Raw genomic sequence first — 21549 nt, 5'->3', positions numbered from 1 at the left:
AAGGGGGTTCTCCCAGCATGTCGCCTCCTGTTGCTGCCCCTCACTGTGGGTGCTGCTGTCGACCTTTCAGTCTGCACACGTGAACGCAAGCAGCCGCGCCACTACGCCGTGACTCACTCCGAGCTGGTCGCAGCTTTGTGGGACCGTAGCGGCTTGTCAGGCCAGTTCGCTGAGTGCAGAGGGCTAGAAAATCAAAGTGGGAGCGTTTCCTGATTATTATTAAAAAAAAAAAATCCACGCTCTCTGCGGGAGGTAGTTGGCAGTAGAGTAATAAGTGCAGTAGTAGTAATAGCGGTGTTGCTATTTGGTCGTGGTTTGTTCCGAGAAAGTATTTTAAAAGGGGGCAACAGATGTTTGTGGGAATGCGGCCAGCAGAGGAATGAGAGCAGCGAGGCACCGGCGGCCCTTCCAGCGGTTCTGCTGCTGCGGAGTCGGGCTGCTCTCCGTCTTGTGGTTCGCCCAGGTCATCCGCGCACCGGGTGAGTTGAAAGAAATGCTTGCAAACTCATTTCAATATACTCATCAACAACCGTATTTGAGTTTTGAATAGACAATATGATTATGATTTTTTTAATGACAGTAAAATTATTTATACAAACGATGTGGAAACTTGAGGTAAAATATGCAGTATAGAAGATGAAACTTGATGCATTATCATGATTCAAATTATGATTATGATTATAAATGAACGTTTGTAATAGTGGGCCAGAAATGCACTGCGTCATACCAAAAAATGGAAACTATTGAGCAAAAAACAAATTTGGAGAAAATGGAGCAACAATATATTTGTTAAGGCAGATGCATGCATCACAGTCTTCCAGTTGAAATGGAATGAAAATACAGTGTCGCTAATTATCCAATAGAGAATGAACGATTCAGCTCACGTGCCATTAAAAAAAAAATCAGTTTAATTTTTAGTGCATGAAAGGTGCTTTTGGAATTTAAATTCTGCAGGACGATTACATAAGATGCTTTTGGCATGCCCAAATCCAATCATTGAAGATTACATCCATCAGGTATCCAGTCCTACATTTTAGGTGACAACTATTCTTTGCAAAACTGTAAGAATATAATCTTGTCTATATCTATATAGATGTCTATATGTCTATATAATATATCTTGTCTTCCTGTCAGTGACTTTAATTTTCTGTCATTTTGATTTCATCCCAATCTTGCCTGAACAAATAGTCATGTCATGAGTATTTACACTTGCCGTCAGAATTATGAGCGTGTGTGACCTGCGGAGGATTTTCACTTGTGGCCCTCAAAGGCTGCTCTGCTTTAAAGGACTGCACAAATCATGTGATCTATTGTTTGTAAGGTTGGCAGCCAAGCTCCTTTTGCCACACCTGGACAATGTAACATTTTGAGCATCGCAAGGAGCGCCATTTATGGATGTGCTCTTTCAGCTGCGAGTCTGCAAAATGTAGTGACATTAGTAATGTGATTAAAAAAAAGTGTCACTGTGACCTGCCAACAAGGGAAACCCAAACCATCATGAAAACACTACAAACTTCATTTGCTAATGCTAATAATTCAGCTTGGCCTTACTGAATATGAATTGCAGCATCTCATGCGGGATTTTTTGCGATGATTGTGTGAACATTTCTGGTATGTTATTACATTAACATGACTTTTTTTGTAAGTAAATATGAATGTAGCTTCAATGATATGTATTAGCTACTATACGTATTGTAATACATGTTTTAAACGTTATAAAACTATAACCTTTAATAGGCTTCCTATGCTTGACAATGGCAGATATTTAGTGGTGATATTCAGTCTGCAATGTGATTGACAGCATCAGATGTTGTCTTTGTGCTTCTGAGACAGGCAACAGTTGGTTGGAGGAGCACTGTTTGAATTTCACGTTTGAAATACTGTATGTTGGGTTATTGAGGTGACGTGTACTTTAATAGTTTTTTGTTGTTGTTGTTGTTGAAGTTTTAGGATGTTGTTGTCATATAAAAAGCTATTTGTTTACTTTTTAAATGTATTGTTCATTCTTCCAAGTTTAAATCTTAACCTCCACTCTTGGCGCAAGTAGCACTTATGGGAGCTGTCATTATGTCATAAAATAATAGCCTGTAACTCTCCTCCCCCATTATGTAATGATTTTCTAACGATTTTGCATTTGCAATGGTGTAAGAAAAACACAACACTCGGCATCGTTTTAATCTTATGTTTTTTGCTGTCCTTGTTATTGACTAATTGTACAACACTTTGCAAGCAGCGATGCTTGTTTTAAAGTGCCCTATAAATAAAGTTGTTGAGATGCCGAGGCTCTTGTGTGAAAATGGTGGCAGAAACCCAATTTCACACAACCCGGGCTCCTCGTGAAGCCGCAACATGAAAGCCTCCTCGCCGAACCTCTTGTCAAAACGTGCTCATTGAAGTGCAAGGTACAAAGGCCACTGCCTCAAAACACACGTCTTAAAAACAATACCGTCCCACTCTCGTCTCAGTCCATTTGTGGAAAGAGCTCAGAGTATATTTCATTCCTGTGGGAGAGATAATGAAAAATATTATCTGTTGTGTTTGTCTGGAGGGGTGTTCCTCGACTGTTGCCCTGGTAACGCCGCGATAACGGCAGCCGCTCCGGAGATATGCTGTCGAGGAATGGAACAGAGGGTTAAAATACATGCTATAAAGATCTCTCTTCACATGATGATTGAGGACAGCTGACCGCTGCTGAGCTCACTACTGCCTCTCATGGTCTTCCTGTTCGACATCCCATCAAAAGAAATATCAGCAATTGTTTTTACAGCAAACTAGCATAAAATGGTGCCACAAAATTGTTACTCTTGCCAGAAAATGGGGGATAAAGCCCACTCGATAACTTTGTGTTGTTTCTGCAGCCGAGACTTCTGGGTCTGGTCAAGGCGTGGAAGGCAACACGTTGCGATGGACACGCCGCCTCATGCAGATGTCCGGCAACCAGACTGAGGCTGAACACAGAGCAGGTCAGTCACTCTAACACTCGGCATCAATTTCTGGCCATTAGAGTTTAAAGAGCTTCATGATTGCAACTGCTTCCAGTTGATGTGTGTGTGTGTGCGCAATCATATTATTATGATAATCAACAGCGATGGCTGATACAACTTAAAGTATATTAGGCACCATGGGAATTCTAGCGAGCTGTCTTACATTAATGTTAGCAATTTTGCATCTTCTGATTAGTAGTTCAGGGCAAGCCAGGGTCAACTAGTGAACCACATTTGTACTTATTAAAAAATCAGAACCGTAACAAAGGAGAGGAAATAATGTGAAAACATAGATTGCTGTCATTCGCCTGAATTTTTGTTTTTTAAGGAATGTAAAGGGAGGTATTTGCCTGCTTTTGGAGTTTAGCAGCACTCGGTCAAGGTCGCATATGAAGTTTCCTGGTCAAGCAATGAATGGCAAGATAAGAGCACAACTCCCTCATTTTCTCATATTCACACCGACAGCCCGAGTAATATCCAGTTGCCACTCACGTCTTCTATTGTGTCCTTTGCGGCTTCATTATTACGGCTCACTCCGATGAATGTATGCAAATGAAATTATGCTAATATCCTGCTTTTGCTATAAATATCCCTTTGGTGTGTGGACCCCATAATCTGTGGGGCACATAATTAAGACGCATGCATGGATGATTTTCAATTTATTACAATTTCGTGCGGCTTGTTTCTTTGTGGAGTCCGATAATCGATGTGTTCATTATTTATGTTGCTTGATGGGATGATTTGCACCAGTCAGCAATTATATTTCCCGTATTATACCTCATTGCATCCCATGAGGACACAAAGAATCTTTCCAGGCTTGCGTTCACTCTTTTATGTCTCTTAAGACACAGTGGGTCCAGCTAGCCACCCTCTTGCCCAGCGGGAGGCTCGGCAGCCATTACGTAAGACACGATGTGATCGTGATTAAAAAGCCGGCGGCCGTAGCCGGCGGGATATCATCTTGGGGATTTCGTGTTGATGTCCTGCCCCAGGCGCTACCGTCTCATCTTTTCATCTGTCCTCCACTTGACAAGTTGGCAGACAGCGTGATCTGACTTCAACCGACGAGCCGCCGCCGCCGAGCTCGTTGCTAGGCAACTAAATGCTAAGTTCTGAAGCCCAGATGAGTGCGCTGAACTAAAATAGGCCCTAAGTAAAGGGTGGCAATGAATCCAAATTATGGAAATGAAGCAAACGGCTTCTAATGAGTCTGTCATCAAGTCTAGTTGCGGTTGTTTATTAAAAAGGCAGTCATATCAAAGATTGTTTTTGTTTCATCCTAAAAAAAGACCGTGACATTTTTGGTGGGAAAATAAGGAATCTCAATTTCATTTATATATCACAAAAACCTCACATTTGAACAAAGTGTGTAGACCCTTTTTTAATATCAACTGTATTGTTTGTTTTCCTGTTGTAGTTTAAAGGTGAGATTGGCCTGTCTCCCTTCTCATCTTTGTTGTATTCAGGCCACCTCAAAGGAAGGCGAAATCAAAGACCAAATGCATAATTGAATTTACATTACACACCAGGGATAAAATATTCGTTTTTTTTATTCCTAATGAGAAATGCACGATGCGTGGCACTGGTCGATAGATTGACTGGACGCTTCGGCCATCACATCCCAGAGAGGAAGTTTTAAGACACCTGGGAAGTGTTTAGAAAAAATAAAAATACATCCAAGAAAGATGGGATCAAACTGCTAAGAAGTTCCTTCATAATCAGACAACACAAAATAGGTTAGTTTTCAAGGTCTGAAAACAGAAAATGGCCTCACTGTTGTAATACTTTTGGAAAGGAGTCCAAGTGTTTGCTCTCGGAGTTGCCATCTGTTGCTTCGCAGTAAAAAGACATCAAGCCCATGAGTGGTGTGGATTCACGTGTTGTCAAAGTAACATGGCATGACGTGCATCACGCCTCCACTCAAGGTAACACTCACTCTGAGGTTTAACGCAAACACGACATCATTAAAGCACTATGGTTTGTGTCCGTTTTCTGTCATTCTCTCGCCGCTCTGTCTCAGACCTCTCCTGAGAGTTTCTAAAGGAAAAATAAATATTTTTAGACATTGCAATCCCGAGCTGCTGTCACTTCTTTTTCTCCCCCCCTTCTTCATTTTTCATAAACTCTAACCATGGGAAAGACACATACCCAGCTCCCTCCCCTTTGCCTTTGGCTTCCTACTGCCACCCATCAAAAAAAAAAGAAAAAAAAAAAGGAAAAAAAATCCCCCTGGGAGAACATTGCCATGGCAACTGCCTTCATCAGAGCAACTCCTCAAAAGGGTCCATGAGAGCTGCATGTTTGTGTTTGGAGTGACAGTAACACCTGAGAGTGCATCTCATGACTCAAAGCAGCCTGAATGGCTTCCAGTGTACTTAATGAGTGAGAAGAACAACACAGATGATCTTTATATGTGATAGCATGACAATTTGCAAACCTCCATGTATTAGCGCATCAGCTGTCACTAAAGGAAAATATATATATATATATCCCCCTCTTCCCGAGTTCTAAGAAAACACACCAACCTTCTGTCACTTGTGTACAAACAATTAAAAATAGGCTCCGGCAGCACAAGCGGCAACGTCTAAACACAACTGTGCAAACATTTACATTTTCTAACTCTGCATGGCCAAATGTCTCATCCTGTAGAGGGAGGGGGGAGACACAACCCCCCGCCCCCCCTCATTGCCACAGATCATTTCTCATATCTTACATCACAAAAGATGTCTCAATTGCTTTCCTTATTGTGTGCTTGCAATGTCTCTGTGGGTTTGCAGCTATTTTTAGCCTGCCTCACCCCCCCTCTCTCTCTCTCTCTTTGCACCCCACCCCCCTCCCTTCCGTGCCCCTGGTAGTTTAAATTCAGCTAGCTCGGATCCGAGTCGTAAATTGGTGCTGGAGCACTGTATCGTACTCTGGAGACTCTTTGTCAGGTTGGATGGGGAAGCAGAGTTGTCATAATCCTAATTTTTCATTTTTGCATTTGAGGATACACAGGAAACAGCTGCCTCTTTCACTTCCTGTATGATGGCTCACTGCATATCAAAGACAAAATAGGCTCCGGAGAGAATGTGTGTGAAAGTCTAGAAGGATTTTGAATGGTACAGTAAATGATAAAACCACACCCCTCGCCCATTTTTTTTTTTTAAATCTGTCAATGTTGAAGCCTAGACGGGTGACGTCACGTCCTCACGCCGCAGTTAAATGCCAGACAGTTGTTGCATTCACTATGACGCTATATTTGAACGCTTCTTAAATTGAGTATGCCTGTGCGTTGCAGCTATCCACGAGTTTCCAAAAGACATCTTCAACAAGGAGCAGAGAAAGAATGGAGCCGTCTTGTTGCATGTTCTCTGTGTGAGTATCATGTGATGGTTGTGTGTTCTGATTCTTCTCATCAAAAGCGCTTGTGTATCACTTCAGGCCATCTACATGTTCTACGCGCTGGCCATCGTCTGCGATGACTATTTTGTTCCTTCACTTGAGAAAATATCGGAGGTGAGATGGCCTACTTTACTTGGTGTATCATTTAGTTCTTTTCAAATGTTCTGATTCTCTCCCCCGCGCCCCCTGCTCAGAATTTACAACTGAGCGAGGACGTTGCCGGGGCGACGTTCATGGCAGCAGGAAGTTCTGCTCCGGAGCTCTTCACATCGCTCATTGGTGACAAATTTCCAAATTTCAAATAAGAATCACTTCACTCCATCCTCAATGCTGAGTGCTGAGTGGTCCATGTGATTGTCATCATCAGGTGTCTTCATCACTAAAGGTGACGTCGGCGTGGGCACCATCGTAGGCTCGGCCGTCTTCAACATCCTGGTCATCATCGGACTATGTGGCATCTTTGCGGGACAGGTCAAACGACGTCGTGGTGAAAATTTTTGTGAGGTCGCGGCGACCCGTGACCATGATGTGCCATTCCGCAGACGGTGAAGCTCACATGGTGGTCTTTGTTTCGAGACTCCTCCTACTACATCCTGTCCGTGCTGGCGCTCATCGGGGTGAGTTCTTTAACGTTAGGGCCGGCCGGGGACTCGCCTAAATTTCTTTCTTGTGGTTATACTCATCTCTGTCTTCAAGGTCATTTATGATGCTGTGGTCGTCTGGTGAGTAGACCTTTGTTTTGATTTTTGAAAAACACTCTTCAGGGACATGCACTTGCCCTTACTGACAAACTAATGAGCAGTCACTTGTGAGGACGAGCATGTCAATCAGACCCACATTGAGTGAAACTTCAATGTTGGTGATTGGAACCCACCCAAAGACAACCAACCAGCAAATATTGACAGTTTGCTTGGTTCTTCCATTCTGTCTCGCAGAGGTGTGATGTGCTTTAATGGAAGCGCCACTGATTTATCCCTAAACTTAATGGAAGCCCAGGTGATATACAAGGCTGACTTTTCACCGAATGCCAATGTTCTTGCTGAAGGTTGTCTCGCTGTATTTTATAGGAGCCCAATTGTATTTTACAAAAGGCAGTGGACTTAATGAGAAAAAGATTCAAACGGTTGTTTTGAAGGGCCACGAAATTTATGAATACATTTTATTTAATTTGTCACTGTTAGAAAGCGCATGTTTATTGTTGAGGTTTTTTTAGTGGTGTTTTTCTTTTATGCGCATGGTGAAAATGTTTTTTATTTTTTGCAGAGAGTTTGGGTTAGCAGAATTCTGTAATCCCCAGACATGCTTAAAAATGGGTGTGATTGAATCCGATTGTACTTTGTGGTGGTGCACCAAAGCGCATCTGCCAGCACAGTCTGATTACATCACCCACATTGGGTCCACCTGCATTATGCGCCTTTTGCCTTTGGACTTGTTCTCAATAAGGGTGCGGGAGAGGTGGAACATTTCTGCGCTGACTTTAGTCAACCAATCACAGGCCACATACACACAATACATATTCTCAGTTTCAAAATCATTAGGGGTGAGTGAAACAAATATTTGTTTGTTATTCTGGTAATATCATACCAATGATGTTTGCTTTGCAGGTGGGAGTCTTTGCTCCTCATGACCATGTATGTGATCTACATCATCATTATGAAGTAAGAGGCCAACACCCCCTTCCCTAATTCACCCACAATCCAATGACGTTCTCACTTGCGTCGTCTTTGTGCATTGGCAGGTTCAACACTCGCCTTCTGACATTTGTGACGCAACGGTTGCGGCACACCAGGCCATGTTGCGTGGCATCGGAGGATCGCAGGGAGGAGAAAATGGCAGATGACACCTCAGCAGGTCACACCGCCATGGCCCTCCTAAATAAAGGTTTTGAACACGGCTGCACTTCTTGTGTATTTATAGCTAAATGTTTATCAATACGATAAAGGCAAAGTCAGTTTATTTTGTGTGCTTTTAGCCCAAGTCCATAATCAGGAGAGCACCCCAGTCATCATGGTGGACGAGCTTCTCATAGTCAGCCCTCACAAGCTGTCCTTTTCTGACGCCGGCCTGCGCATCATGATCACGCCACACTTTTCTCCTCGCACCAGACTTTCCATGGCTGGTCGTGTGCTCATCAGCGAGGTAACAAACACACACGCCCACGTTAGAACGGCTCAGTCATACATTCTTTCTCCACTGCACAGAACTGATATTAGTCTTGCCCTGATGAGCTGCCCACTCTATATTCTCGTCTCTCTTTCCAGAGACAGAGGCTCATCCGGAGTTCCAAGAGCCCGCGATCCAGCGGGGCTGGTCTCGGGTCCCGAGGGGCCTCCGCCGCCAACAGTCTGAAGAGGGCGGGCTCCTGCAGTTTGGAGAACGGTGGCGGAGTAGGACACGTGGAGTCCGGAGACAAGCTGGGGGCGGATGAAGACGACGATGGCGTGTTTCACCCCTTGCGCTTCCCAGGTGAGGGGTAGGGTTAGGCATCAGAACAGGAAGCATGATGGCTGGCTGTGGGATCGGGTGACATGTGCGCGCGTGTGTGTCAGACGGCTGCTCGGCCAGAGTCAAGTGGGTCATCACTTGGCCGCTGGGCCTGCTGCTTTACTGCACGGTGCCCAACTGCATCGTACCGCGCTGGCATCGCTGGTTCATGGTCACCTTTGTGGCCTCCACGCTGTGGATCGCTGTCTTCTCCTACCTCATGGTGTGGATGGTAAGGACCAGGATGCGGCTAATTGTCACATCATCACCACTATAATTAACTATCACTATAATTGTGATGTGGCTGTTCTCACGTCAAACAGGTCACCATTGTGAGCTTCACCTTAGACATCCCAGACTACATCATGGGCATCACCTTCCTAGCAGCAGGGACTAGCGTGCCCGACTGCATGGCCAGCCTCATAGTTGCACGACAAGGTGGGTCGAATAAAAGGATACATTTATGTCAAATGTTTTCAGATTTGTAATAAAGCAATCAATCCACATTCCAATTTGATCCAATACAAATTAATGTTAGTGTTTGGCGCCCCCTGCTGCTTCATGGACTCTTGGCATCTTGTCTGTCGACACTCCAGGCATGGGGGACATGGCCGTGTCCAACTCCATCGGCAGCAACATCTTTGACATCTTGCTGGGTTTGGGCTTCCCGTGGGCTCTCCGCACTTTGGTGGTGGACCACGGCTCATTCGTAGGCTCGCATTAGTGCTTCTTCTTTTGTCGTGTCTTGTCGGCCACTCAAGCTTGTCGTCTCGTCCTCCCACAGGTGCCCATCAATAACAAAGGACTGGTGTATTCTGTCATCCTGCTGCTGGCATCTGTGTTCCTCACCGTACGTCCACACACTTGTTTTAGCTTGCACTCCCACTTTAATATGATGACGCAAGCAAAACTAGTCCTATCATGCATGGTGTTTGCCTGCAGGTGACGAGCGTTCATCTAAACCACTGGCGGCTGGATCGTCGCCTCGGTCTGGGTTTGTTGTTCCTTTACGCCATCTTCCTGCTCTGCTCCATCCTCTTTGGGCACATGTGAAGTTAAGTGGCACGGCACCCCCACCTCATTCAGCCTTTTTACTCAAACCAAAAGAAAGGTTTGCTTTCCTAACACACTTGAGTCTTTTAACAGCAGCACTTTTTGTTACTTGGATTTCTTAGTTAGTGTTTAAAAGTACCGCCGTGGTTGTTCCTCATCTATCCAGAAAAGGAAGCAGTATTTATTGTTCATTCTCGTCTATATTTGAGTGTGTTAGTTACATAATGAAGCAGCAATCTATGAGGTTATTTGATGAAAAGGCACATTTTCAGCATGTATTGGTACAATTTAATCATGAATGTTATGTGATTGGCCTATTAGAGGTGTTATGAATAGACAGTTATATATTTAATGCCTGTCACCAGCTCTGATGAGTAAGTTAGTTTAAATAGTCACACTGAGGTACGATGAATGATTGACTTGTATGAGTCGAATCCAATGAATTCACTTTGGTGGAATATTTGAATTATTAAGCACAAACGTTCACCGGTACTTCATGCATAAGTATTGTTGCTTTATCCTGCTGCTTATTAATTCATAAAATAAAATATAATATAAATAAGCAATCTGATAAGTATAGGTTACCCTAAACCTAACCCTCTTAAATAAGCCATCTCATTTTGGTACAAAAGATATTAAATTTAAGACTTAAATGTTCCACTGAAGTGATTTGGTTTTTACATGGGTGTATCATTATTCTGCTTAATTCCTTGCCAAAAGTTTATTTTGAAGTGTTAAATCATTGACTTAAATTTGAAGCAATGAAGGTCTCAGTAGTTTTGTTGTGTTTTTAGAAATTAAACGGAAGATTAATGCATGTTTCAGTGTGTAGAATATTTTAAGTTCATTGATATGTTCAATGGTCTGAAAATATTTTAGATTTAAAATTTTTGTGAACAGAACTCTTGAGACTGAAATAAAAAGGAAAGCAAATATTGAATGTTTAGGCAATGTTAAGTTTATTCAAATGTGATGGGGTAATTTTTTTATTAGGCATTGATCTAGACTGTTATGAGTGCAATAAAATAATGCGACAATATTTCTTTGGATCTGATTTGTGAGTTGAAGGCACAAACTACTACTACAAGTACTACACCACCTACAAGTACTACTATAGTATTAAAAGTACTATTACTACAAGTAATACTATTACTACAAGTACTACTATTAAAAGTACTATTACTAAAAGTATAATACTATTACTACAAGTACTACAATTACAAGTACTGCAAGCACAAGACTAAGACAATTATAGTATGGCTTTAATTTTTTGGGGTAAGTTTTTAAATAAAAAAATGATAGTAAGGTTTGTTTTAATAAAGAGAAAAATACCAAAGACTTTTTCTTTTCATAAAAAAAAAAAAATGACCATGTATAGTAAGGCTTTTTGTTTTCATAAAAAAATGACCATTTATAGGGCTTTCTTTAAAACAAAACTTGTAAATTACAGTAACAAAAGTATAATAAGAATATTCCAGTCAGCCAAAGAGAAGATGCGTACAGTGATTTTACCATCTCATCCAACGGTCTCATCCAACTGCTATATAGCAACAGATGAAGACTAGAAAAATACAAGTGGCACTGCAAAATAGTCAAACATAGAAAAGGGCATAAACTGCGACAACACAGCAAGGAAGACCACTTTACTTTGGTGGGACGATTTTTTTAATGTGTACAAAAGGCTCTAAAGACATGTTGGAAATGACAGAGGTAGGCAATAGACATGAGCATAACACTATTCAGAAAATTAATAAATCAATTAAAAGTGATCATTACTGGGTTATTCCATGCCAAATCACCCAATGGGTTTGCCCAAGCTGATTTAACTAAAATTTAAAAACACATGTGACTTGGTTCGAAATGCCAAGCCTCTGAATGACCCACTCTACTACCTGAGCCATGACCCCACTAACATGAAAGCAATAGTCGCTGCCTTTGAAAGCAAACTTCCTGCGGAAACTCAGGCGAGCGAGCGCTCCTCTGTCCGTCATGACTACATTTTACTGCGGCACTATTGAGAGCGTCCTCTCCAGCTGTATTGCTGTTTGGGGAGGCGGCTGCACTGACTGCAGCGTATAGTGAACACGGATGGTAAGATTATTGGTGCTTCGCTCCCCTCCTTGAAGGACATTTACACCTCCCATCTCACCCGCAAGGCGACCACGATTGTGAGTGATGTGAGTCACCCCGCTCACTCTTTGTTCGAGCTTCTGCCCTCTGGGAAGAGGTACAGAAGCCTGCGCTCCCGCACCACCAGACTCTCAAACAGCTTCATACTCCAGGCTGTCAGGATCCTGAACTCGCTTCCCCGTTCTGCGTAGCGTCCTGTACTTTTACTGTCTGTATGCACACTGGCTCTTGTTTGTTGTGTTGTTTATTTATTATTTATTATTACTCTTATTATTTATTGTTTGTGCCTTCTTGTTTTTTATATTGCGTCGTTTACTTGTATGTCTATCGTGTAATATGTCTTGTCACCGTGGGATAGAGAAAACGTAATTTCGATCTCTTTGTGTATCTCGGCATGTGAAGACGTTGACAATAAAGCAGACTTTGACTTTGATTTGCAATTGCTTGCCACAAAGACTGTGGCGTAGCGTTGCAGAATATTGGGAACTTATTAACTCACATTGAACATTTTATATATATATTTTTTTTTTTTTAAATGGCAAGGCTTAAGTCATATTAAGAACTTAAAAAGGCTCGCGAGGACAAAGCTTGTGGTGGCTTAAACCTTTTGCGCAGCACTGTACTTAAGGAAATTACATTTTTATCATCTATTAAAGAACTATTTTTTTTAAGCAGCAAAAGAAGCAATCTCAATAATGTATTCTTAGCTGAATAATTGTAACCCTAACACTAGCCCTAACTCTTAAGTTAGCGTACAACTTATTGCATGTTAATATTTTTTCAATATACTATTGTCCAGCCCTACTTTAGCGTATATCATCATATTTGCTAATAAATATCCTTAGCAGTTGAGGTTCATTAAAAAAAATATTCAAGAGTAGCATATTTGCTCTTGAGCAATGTTTCACTTGAGATGTGACCACCTCCCTGCACTCTCAAAGTCTTTGGGGCCATTCAAGTAAGCTTGTCATGTAATCTATTTTTAGCCTGTGTGTTTAGAAATATAGAAATTGTCAAAAAGCTACGGTTCGCACGACATGCTACTAGATTTGAGTGAAGTTCCACTTGAAGGTCTCGCAGAACGAAAAATGGGAGAGCGTAAGAGTCACGTGTGAAGACATGAGGCCAGCGTGGTAGCGCGTACTTCCCTTTGGACCAATCACAGCCTCCCTCTGGACACACTCGCCCGACATCAGTGCAGTATGCCGGCAGAAGTGTGTGCAGAAGGAGCGGCCATCACGAGGGCGGGGCGTCCTGCTTCTGGTAGATGGACGCTTTGTCTTTCAGGAGGTCCACGCACAGGTGACAACTCCAGCTCCCTGATGGCATACACACATACACACACGCACGCGCACGCACACACACACACACTTGTGGTCAGTGGCAAGTGGTGAACACTTAAGAACCCTGTACACGTACCCTCTGGGGGTTCCGCCATGGGCGGCTTGAGACAGTACATGTGGTAACCTCGATCACAGTCGTCGCAGAAGAGCAGTTGGTCCTTGAAGATAAAATAGAAACCGAATCTATCAAAAGCATTTTTACATCTTTCGTCATCCATCCGTCATTAAAGGCGGGTGAACTCACGTCATTCTCGGAGGTGCCGCACATGTTACAGCACTTGCATTCGATGCACTGCCACCGATACGTCTTGACGGCGGCCATCATGATGGGGGTGAACTGCAGGCAGGACGGGTGGCCTGAACCCACCACACTTCTTTTAGCACATTTGAGTGAGTGTGTGGAGGAGGGGACCAGTGTGCCGTTCCCAACCTGAGCGGCCGCAGTCAGAGCAGGACACCAGCTCTTCGGACTGGCCCGTCTTGTGGTTGGTTTTGGAGTCTCCCAAGCAGAAGTCGCAGTACTTGTTGGGCAGGGCCAGCCCATCCGGACCTCTCTTTGGGGCTGATCCAGACATAAGACAAGCTCAAGCACAACGGCGCTACCTAAAACATTCAAGCAAGCGAAACCAGTGTCAAGTGCTTACTTTTGGGCGTCTCTGGCAGCGGTGGCTCGCTGGCCTCCATGTCCTCCGTCTCTTCGCCCTCCTCGTCGGCCAGATGCGAATGTGTGTAGTGGTAGCTCAGGCCCGGGCGGTTCTTGTAGCGCTTGCCGCAGACTGACGCCGGAACACCAGAAATGACAACGACATGCGTGACCATCACATAAGCTGGAAAGTGCTCTTGACAATGTTTCACCGAGAACCTTTTTCATTTTTTACACATGAGTACAATATGAGCAACCACAGGCAATTAAATATCTTCATATTTACAAACTACTTCATCAAGAAGATGGTAATGTAAATAGTCCACTTAAACACAACCACTTTCGCGCAATACCAATTAAATACCATTTGGTGGCATTACTGTGAGAATTACAGTATGTCAATTAAAAAGGTGATTAGTTATTAGGTCTCGAATATGTAGGGTTAAGGAAAATATAAAATACACTCAAACACAACCACGTTCCAGCAATACCAATTACATGCCACTAAGTGGCGGTATTTCACTAGACAAATAGAAACTATAAATATCTATATGTATTTACTAGAAATATCTTCCAAAATTACTTTGTGATCAATTACTAAAAAAAAAAAACTAAATACAAACATTTCATGAAATACTTTTAGGGGGTTACGATTAAATGTTATTTGAGATGAATAATATTTCACATCATCACTTAAAAAGGTATTTCAAAATTATCTAAAACTACTATCAAAAGGTTGCTTCCCTCAAAATATTAAGTGAAGAAATAACTAGAGACACATAAAAACTTAAAAATAATAAGAATATTAAATTCATAAATAGATATAAAAGTTTAACCACACAAGAGGATGAAACATACCAGAACCTTTATTTCCCAGGTTTTAAAACGATCAAATGGTGCACAGTGGGGAGTGAAAAGACAAAGGATGAAGCACGTACGGAGAAAAAAAATCACGTGCTTCTATCTACGACAGGGGTGGGCAATTCCGGTCCTCGAGGGCCGGTGTCCTGCATGTTTTCTGTGTCACCCTGTGGAGACCTATAAAACATGCAGGACACCGGCCCTCGAGGACCCGAATTGCCCACCCTTGATCTACGAGGTTCATGAAGCACAAAACAAAGCACAACGTCCGTATACTGTGAAGATGACAAATCACTAGCAGTGCCCTCTGAATTAGGTCGCGAGCCACAAAAAACGTGAGTCAAACTGAAGAGTGTGGACGACAAAGCACAAGTAGCACACCAGGACATGACATGCAATCCGACGTAAGAAGGAAGCTGATGTACCTTTTTTAGAAGGTTTGGAAATATGCTTTTGTTTGATAGCGTCTGAAAGAGAGGGGAGGAGACAAGAAAGCACAGACAGACACTCAGAAGAATGTGACTGCCCTCCAGTAGAAACATAAGACACATGAAGAAGTAGATGAAGTCTACAGTAGCTTGGCTATCTGACGGGATTACAGGGAGCAGAGACAAGATGGAGGAGGGGGAGACAAAGTCGCGGACGGGCGGCGTCACTCACTGTCGCACACGTACGGCTTGTCGCGTTCCTCCAACGCCGCAGAGTCCAGCTTCTTCTTGCTGCTGCTGCCCACGCCGCGACCCTGAACACGCGTGCACAATCTCAAAACTGACATCTCCTTTATACAAATGGTTCAAGTGTGTTTTGTCCCAAGCAATCTTTTACCTTCCCCTTGCCTTTGCCTCTTCTCTTGGGCGTGTCTTCCTCGTAGTCCTCATCATCCAGGTCATCTAGGAAGTCATCGGGCTCCAGGATTTTCTGGGTTAGGCGGGCACACGCGGGTGAAGTTGTGTCAGAAGTGGATTTTATTTTTATTCATTTCGCACTAAATAATTGGTGAACTCACTTGTACATAAAACCAAAATGATTAAAAAAACAAGGAAAGATTTTATATTTAAATATTTTATTTCTAATGATTAATGTTAATGATAATTTTTGTTAATAAATAAGTCAACACAAACTGAGACCATGGTAAATTTTCTTCAAAGTTTTTAGACTATTTTCAACCTATAATCTCTACCTTAATCCAAACATTTTTTTAATTTTATAAACTGAGATAATGCGGTTGCACAAATGTACACACCTATTTAGAGGAACTGTGTTCAGTTATTTTCTAATTTAATCCTTAAAACAACCCTCCGACTGTCTGTAATCACATTAAAACTAACAGTTTTTAAACACAGTGTCATTGTATTCCCACAACCGCGAAAGGTGAACTGAAATATAGCGACAGCCCTTGAGCACAAAAGTTTGCACACCCTTTGTTTGGAGTATGACAAGTATGCGTGGAGAAGAAGAACCTTTCTGATGCGTGTGGCAGGGTTCAGGACGACGGAGTAGTCGCTGGTGTTGGAATCTTCCTCAGACGCTCGGGGATCGACGGGTGTGCGTTTCTCCAGAGAGTCGCCCTTTAGCAAGGCTTCCAGGCTGCTACCGTCAGACGATAAGAGTGCGTCTTTCTTTGGTCCAAAATCGATCTCTGCGCAGTCAAACGCAATAGGTCGATATATATAGTCAAATTGAGTATTCTTTAAGAGCATCCCACTGCAAAATACCTGACTTGGCCGAGGGGAAAACTAGCCGAGGGTCCTCAGGGGGATGAGATTTTCTCTTCTTCCTCCACCTCCTGGAAGGGTAAGTGTAGAGCTGCCCCGGAGCCCTGCCTGAAGAACAACACAACTTCTATGAAACCTCATTGTATGCTTCTTTACACTTACAACTCTTCTATCATCAGTACAGGGCCTTTCTAATATCGTATGGTGATAGGCAGAAAACTGTTGATTCCTACCAGGCCCCCTGTGCCTCTTCTCCATCCAAATGTAGCAGTTGCTCTGAGCCACGCCGGTCTGGGAGTCGAGGAAGGGCATGCGCACGCTCCTCTCCGCGCACAGACGAGCGTTGTAGTTATGGCATTGCTCCATGGCATCTCTGTAGTATTGTTCACCCAACCTGCTGACACATAAAAAACAAAAACATCATTGCTGTGGAATTTCTACTTCAGAAGTCGAAGCAGCCAAGTGTCTCCATTTACCATTAGATTACAGATTAGATGTGTGACAATGACAATAGAGATATATTCTATTCTATATTGGAAGTTAGAGGGGGCGCATTATGTTGATCATTGCTGCCATAAATCATCAAACCTGAGACAAATAAATTATTTCACTTTTTGAAAGAAATTAAATGGACTTTACCTCAATACTCAAACGTTTTGACACCCAACTGAATGTTATTCATCCTTTATGTACAGCGAGTACTCGTTTGCACAGCGCCCCCTGGTGTTCGCACTGAGACCCCAGGCTCCATTCAAGTGAAAAGTGTGCAAAAGCACAGTTTTGTTAAAATGTCAATAATGATATGTGGGGGGGGAAATTAAATATGAATGAAACGTATGCCATGCTCAAGAAACGTCTGGGGTTTTGAACAATAATTGATTAAAAGAACACGTTTTATTCACAACTGCAATACATAATGGCATAAATTTAAGTAGTGCCAAGTCCGTAACATTTATTGTGCAACAATTTCAACAAGTGACAAAAGAGTCCCAACTCAGAAGCGCAGTCCAGAAAAAGCACACCAAGAAATCTGCAAATAGTCCCACAAAGAAACGTACTTACGGGGATCAATCCATTACAAAGTGATGACTATTTTTACCGTTGACATTTATACAACTACAATATGTGCTCGTGAAATACATTACTTAAACTTTAAACGGGTTGGAGGAAAGTTTAGGTGACACCGAATTCAAGGACAGCTTGGTGTTTCCATGGCATCAGAACTCCCTAACGCACCTGCCGTAAAACATCAACTTCAAGCACAACTGAGTGACGACACAGAAAATTGAGTCCTTAAAAACTGCAGTTCAGACCGAACTCGTGCGATAATACTTTGAATGGGTGACATGATGAGGAGTATTTAATGCAATTTTGAACTTTTACTCAATCATTTCCCCCCAATCGCCAACTTTGGCTAACTTTAGCCAATTAGCGTGACAGACACCTTGCGTGTGTGGAACCAAACGACGTGAGCTAGCTGTCAAAATAGCGTTGCAGGCTTCAAAATAACCATAAAAAAAACATTTCGGTCACTGCCACAAATGCACACATATCGTAGCATATTATATTTGTTGTATCACAGTGAGTCGACACATTGAAAATGTCAAATGCGTGCTTGCTAACTGGACGAGATCAACTGAACACTCGACGCTCGGACAGCGTTTGGTAACCTTCAAGCGTCCAAGTTGCAATCTTGTTCGTGCTACCCAGCGACGGGGCTGGCAGTCTAATAATGAAATGCTCGTCGTACTTTGGCCGCAACTTTCGTCGACTAAAAGCGAGAGAAATGTGTGGGAAAGTGAAACACTTACAGTTTGACAACATTCTCGACAACAGCTGCCATCTTGCTTCAGTGCGGCCAAAGAGGCTGCTGGGAAACTTCCGCCCCCGCACGCAAAACAGGCAGGGAGACATTTAGTACCGTCTAGTGGTCATCTTTAGTCCTTGCAGAGGCTTTAGTCATACGTGACGTCATTTGAGTAAGTAGACTCCCGTTTATCGCGGGGATACCACACGTAAAAGTTGAGGTTTGTGATTGAGCCAAGCTGGACAGTCACAGATACAGTTTAATTGGAGCGTCTGACATCTAGTGGAAGAGCAATTGTTTTCCCCGTTAATATATCACTGACATTGAAAGATGAATGAAAACATTTGATACATGACGATTCAAATGAGAAACGCAGATTGTCGCAATAGATATATTACACGAGTCACATAATCTCTGTAATTGCCCGCGAGCGCATGCAACGCTTTGCTTTGTAACGTATCATTTCTAAATCAGTCATAATGTTGCATATATGGTGCAACGCAGGTATCACTGCTTGACGTGCATGAATAATGTATGTTTTGTAAAGCGTCTTTGAATATCCAGAAGTGCTCTATAAAAAAAAAGAGATAGATAGATAGATAGATAGATAGATAGATAGATAGATAGATAGATAGATAGATAGATAGATAGATAGATAGATAGATAGATAGATAGATAGATAGATAGATAGATAGATAGATAGATAGATAGATAGATAGATAGATAGATAGATAGATAGATAGATAGATAGATAGATAGATAGATAGATAGATAGATAGATAGATAGATAGATAGATAGATAGATAGATAGATAGATAGATAGATAGAGATACTACAATTAGTTCAAAAATCAAAATTATATATTTGCGTCTACCGAGCCAGACGGGCTTGATTGAATTGAATGAAATAATTCTAAGGGGAAAGTGGAAAATTTCAAACGTCAGCGTTGACATGGCTTTGACGCTTGCGTTTGAGCCTCGGTTCAGGTCGCAAGTTCTTGGCTCCTTACTCCACCAAGAACTGAGTTCGGGCGATTTCGTTATGGCAGGCGAGGTGGAAGTCGTGCGCCCACTGCGGCACGAGCGTGCGGAGGTTGTCTGGGACAAACCGGCAATTGTAGGGGCAAACTGTCAAACTTTGCTGTTTCTTCCCCACAGTAATTCATGAAAAATATCAGAGTTCATAATTTACTCCCCCAAAAATAGCACATCTTTGATTAAACCAGATTTTATTCTTCCTAATGTTGTAGCTGTAGATACAGAAGTCAACAAACATTTCTGGAATTGTAATGAAAATGCTCCACGGCACACTGACACCATGTGGAAGAGTCTGCTATTACAGACACGTACCTGAAAATGGAAAGCAATTACACTTTTTTGCAACAAGTTGCATTAGTAACAGCAGTAGTAATAGTAACAACAGTAGCAATAATGACCATAATAGCAATTAATAGTAGTGTTATTAACAACTACAGAAAACATTGTCCAAAATAAAGAGAAAATGAAAGTTTTATCCAATGCTGCAAGACAAACCACTGGATGAAAAAAATTTACAGTTCCAACCAGTCTGCGATTACCCTGCCTCTTTCATCAAAAAAAATAAACCTTTTTCAGTGCTCTTGTTCTTTATTCAGAACTTTTATTTTCACGAGTGCTCTCGCAGCCTACCAACGTTTCGTTCTTGTCCTCTGAAGAGAGTTTGCACACGCTTCAAGCATGCAGTACAGTGTTCATGTGAGGGTGGAAGAGAGTGAGCACTTATGCTTTTTTTTTTTTTTTTGCTTCGATGACCAATTTGGCCCAATTGATATACATTCAAATGTTAAGACCTTTGACTCATCCACTGTGACATTTGAATCATTGTGCTCAACGTAACTAACAGTGCCAATGGTCACTTGTTTATGCATTATTAACCTTCGTAACTTGGCTTCCTCAAACTATCGACCAAAGTGGACGTTTGGTCACCCTGTACTCGGATTGGAGCAATGGTTGTACTGGTTCCACAATCATTTGGAACTACAAAATAAGGCCAAGCATTACAGTTCAAACCAGTGCAACCATTATGTAGGCTTACATCTCTCTCTGTCAATCTCCTTGTGATCAGCATGTAACGGATTACGATTATCAAATCAAGTGTAACATAACCCAAACATTCCAGTTCAGTATTGTTATCTCTCTTTGAATTTTGGCAGTGAGAAAAGGCAAACTGACATCTGGATGAAAGTGACTATAATTATCAATATTTATTAATAGAAAACTGCTCTACCACCTCACAGAATACCGTTGGACATGTACAGTAATTGGAAGATTCTAATAGAATGCCTAATGTGTTTTTTCCATTAACTGAGCTATCTTATTTCTAGAGATTATAGATGCCAATTACTTATATTGTTCTTCCACCCTGATAATGAAGCGATCACGTTCTCAGCATAAATCCACACAGATGGGTTAATGGTGATACACAAAGATAACCTACAGTATAATCATGCCACAAAGCACAAATATCAGTTGAGGATTTAAAACGTGTCCCTACTCAACAGGACCGTGTTTTTATCACATTCGGCCAACATATATTAGATCCCAAATACCCAAATAACCCAAATTAGATCAGATTCTTATCTCAAGTGTGAAAGCTTATTTTGGAAAGGGTTTGAATGAAGGGTATAGGTAGGTTTGTGAACAGGGGTCTGGGGTATCGTTTCAAGTAAGGCGGCACTCTGGCAGCACAAAGTGTATATTCTGCTTCCCTACATCAAATCCACAGCAGCCATGCCAACTGTGACTGGACACGTGCTGCCATCTGTCCATTTCTGCCACACCAAATGTGCTTCAGCTTATTATCTACTAACAGCCCCAGAATACCAGAGTGATGACTGGAAAAGAAAAAACAACAACTCCTTGGTCATGTCAGTTTACAAAAACAGAACCAAAAAAAATCGCCAGAAAAGAATTCCAGTAATATTTTGTATTTGTGTTCTATTTTCATCTGCATTTGAATACCAAAAAGTAGCATCCATCAGGCTGTTATTAAATGAGTAATATTGACGTGCAAACCCCACATCACAACTCACATCCACATGCGTACGCACACGCACGCACGCACGTACACACACACACACACACACACACTAGAAAAACTAATTTTC

At 42.2% G+C, this 21549-nt stretch overlaps 2 protein-coding genes across 8 annotated transcripts; one reads left to right on the top strand and one right to left on the bottom strand.

Moving 5' to 3' along the window:
* The first annotated feature begins 45 nt into the window (after positions 1–45).
* On the top strand, positions 46–10944 carry LOC133167846 (sodium/potassium/calcium exchanger 3-like). Of its 2 annotated transcripts, none has more exons than XM_061298853.1 (17): positions 46–479; positions 2859–2963; positions 6265–6341; positions 6408–6482; positions 6563–6647; positions 6736–6839; positions 6911–6985; positions 7065–7090; positions 7973–7999; positions 8158–8249; positions 8341–8507; positions 8630–8834; positions 8918–9084; positions 9176–9290; positions 9449–9561; positions 9637–9702; positions 9795–10944. In XM_061298853.1, exons 1-17 carry the CDS (start codon positions 380–382, stop codon positions 9903–9905), a joined length of 1710 nt encoding a protein of 569 aa, XP_061154837.1. In that variant the 5' UTR covers positions 46–379; the 3' UTR covers positions 9906–10944. The 2 variants fall into 2 exon arrangements, with proteins under 2 accessions (XP_061154837.1, XP_061154836.1); XM_061298852.1 differs by having other exon boundaries at positions 7973–8026; positions 8107–8249.
* A 450-nt stretch (positions 10945–11394) lies between these two features.
* Positions 11395–18503, bottom strand: dpf2 (double PHD fingers 2). Of its 6 annotated transcripts, none has more exons than XM_061298857.1 (12): positions 18409–18503; positions 16831–16991; positions 16598–16705; positions 16343–16521; positions 15708–15800; positions 15543–15624; positions 15308–15349; positions 14023–14154; positions 13809–13940; positions 13623–13735; positions 13455–13536; positions 11395–13354 (listed from the first exon to the last, which is right to left on the bottom strand). In XM_061298857.1, the coding sequence occupies exons 1-12, from the start codon at positions 18438–18440 to the stop codon at positions 13272–13274; spliced, it is 1239 nt and encodes a 412-aa protein (XP_061154841.1). In that variant the 5' UTR covers positions 18441–18503; the 3' UTR covers positions 11395–13271. The 6 variants fall into 6 exon arrangements, with proteins under 6 accessions (XP_061154841.1, XP_061154838.1, XP_061154839.1 ...); XM_061298854.1 differs by having other exon boundaries at positions 16301–16521; positions 16831–16994; positions 18409–18464; XM_061298855.1 differs by having other exon boundaries at positions 16831–16994; positions 18409–18464.
* Positions 18504–21549: the final 3046 nt, after the last annotated feature.

Source organism: Syngnathus typhle, linkage group LG15 (assembly GCF_033458585.1).
Source record: "Syngnathus typhle isolate RoL2023-S1 ecotype Sweden linkage group LG15, RoL_Styp_1.0, whole genome shotgun sequence".
Taxonomy (NCBI): domain Eukaryota; kingdom Metazoa; phylum Chordata; class Actinopteri; order Syngnathiformes; family Syngnathidae; genus Syngnathus; species Syngnathus typhle.
This window is presented reverse-complemented; position numbering and strand designations above follow the sequence as displayed.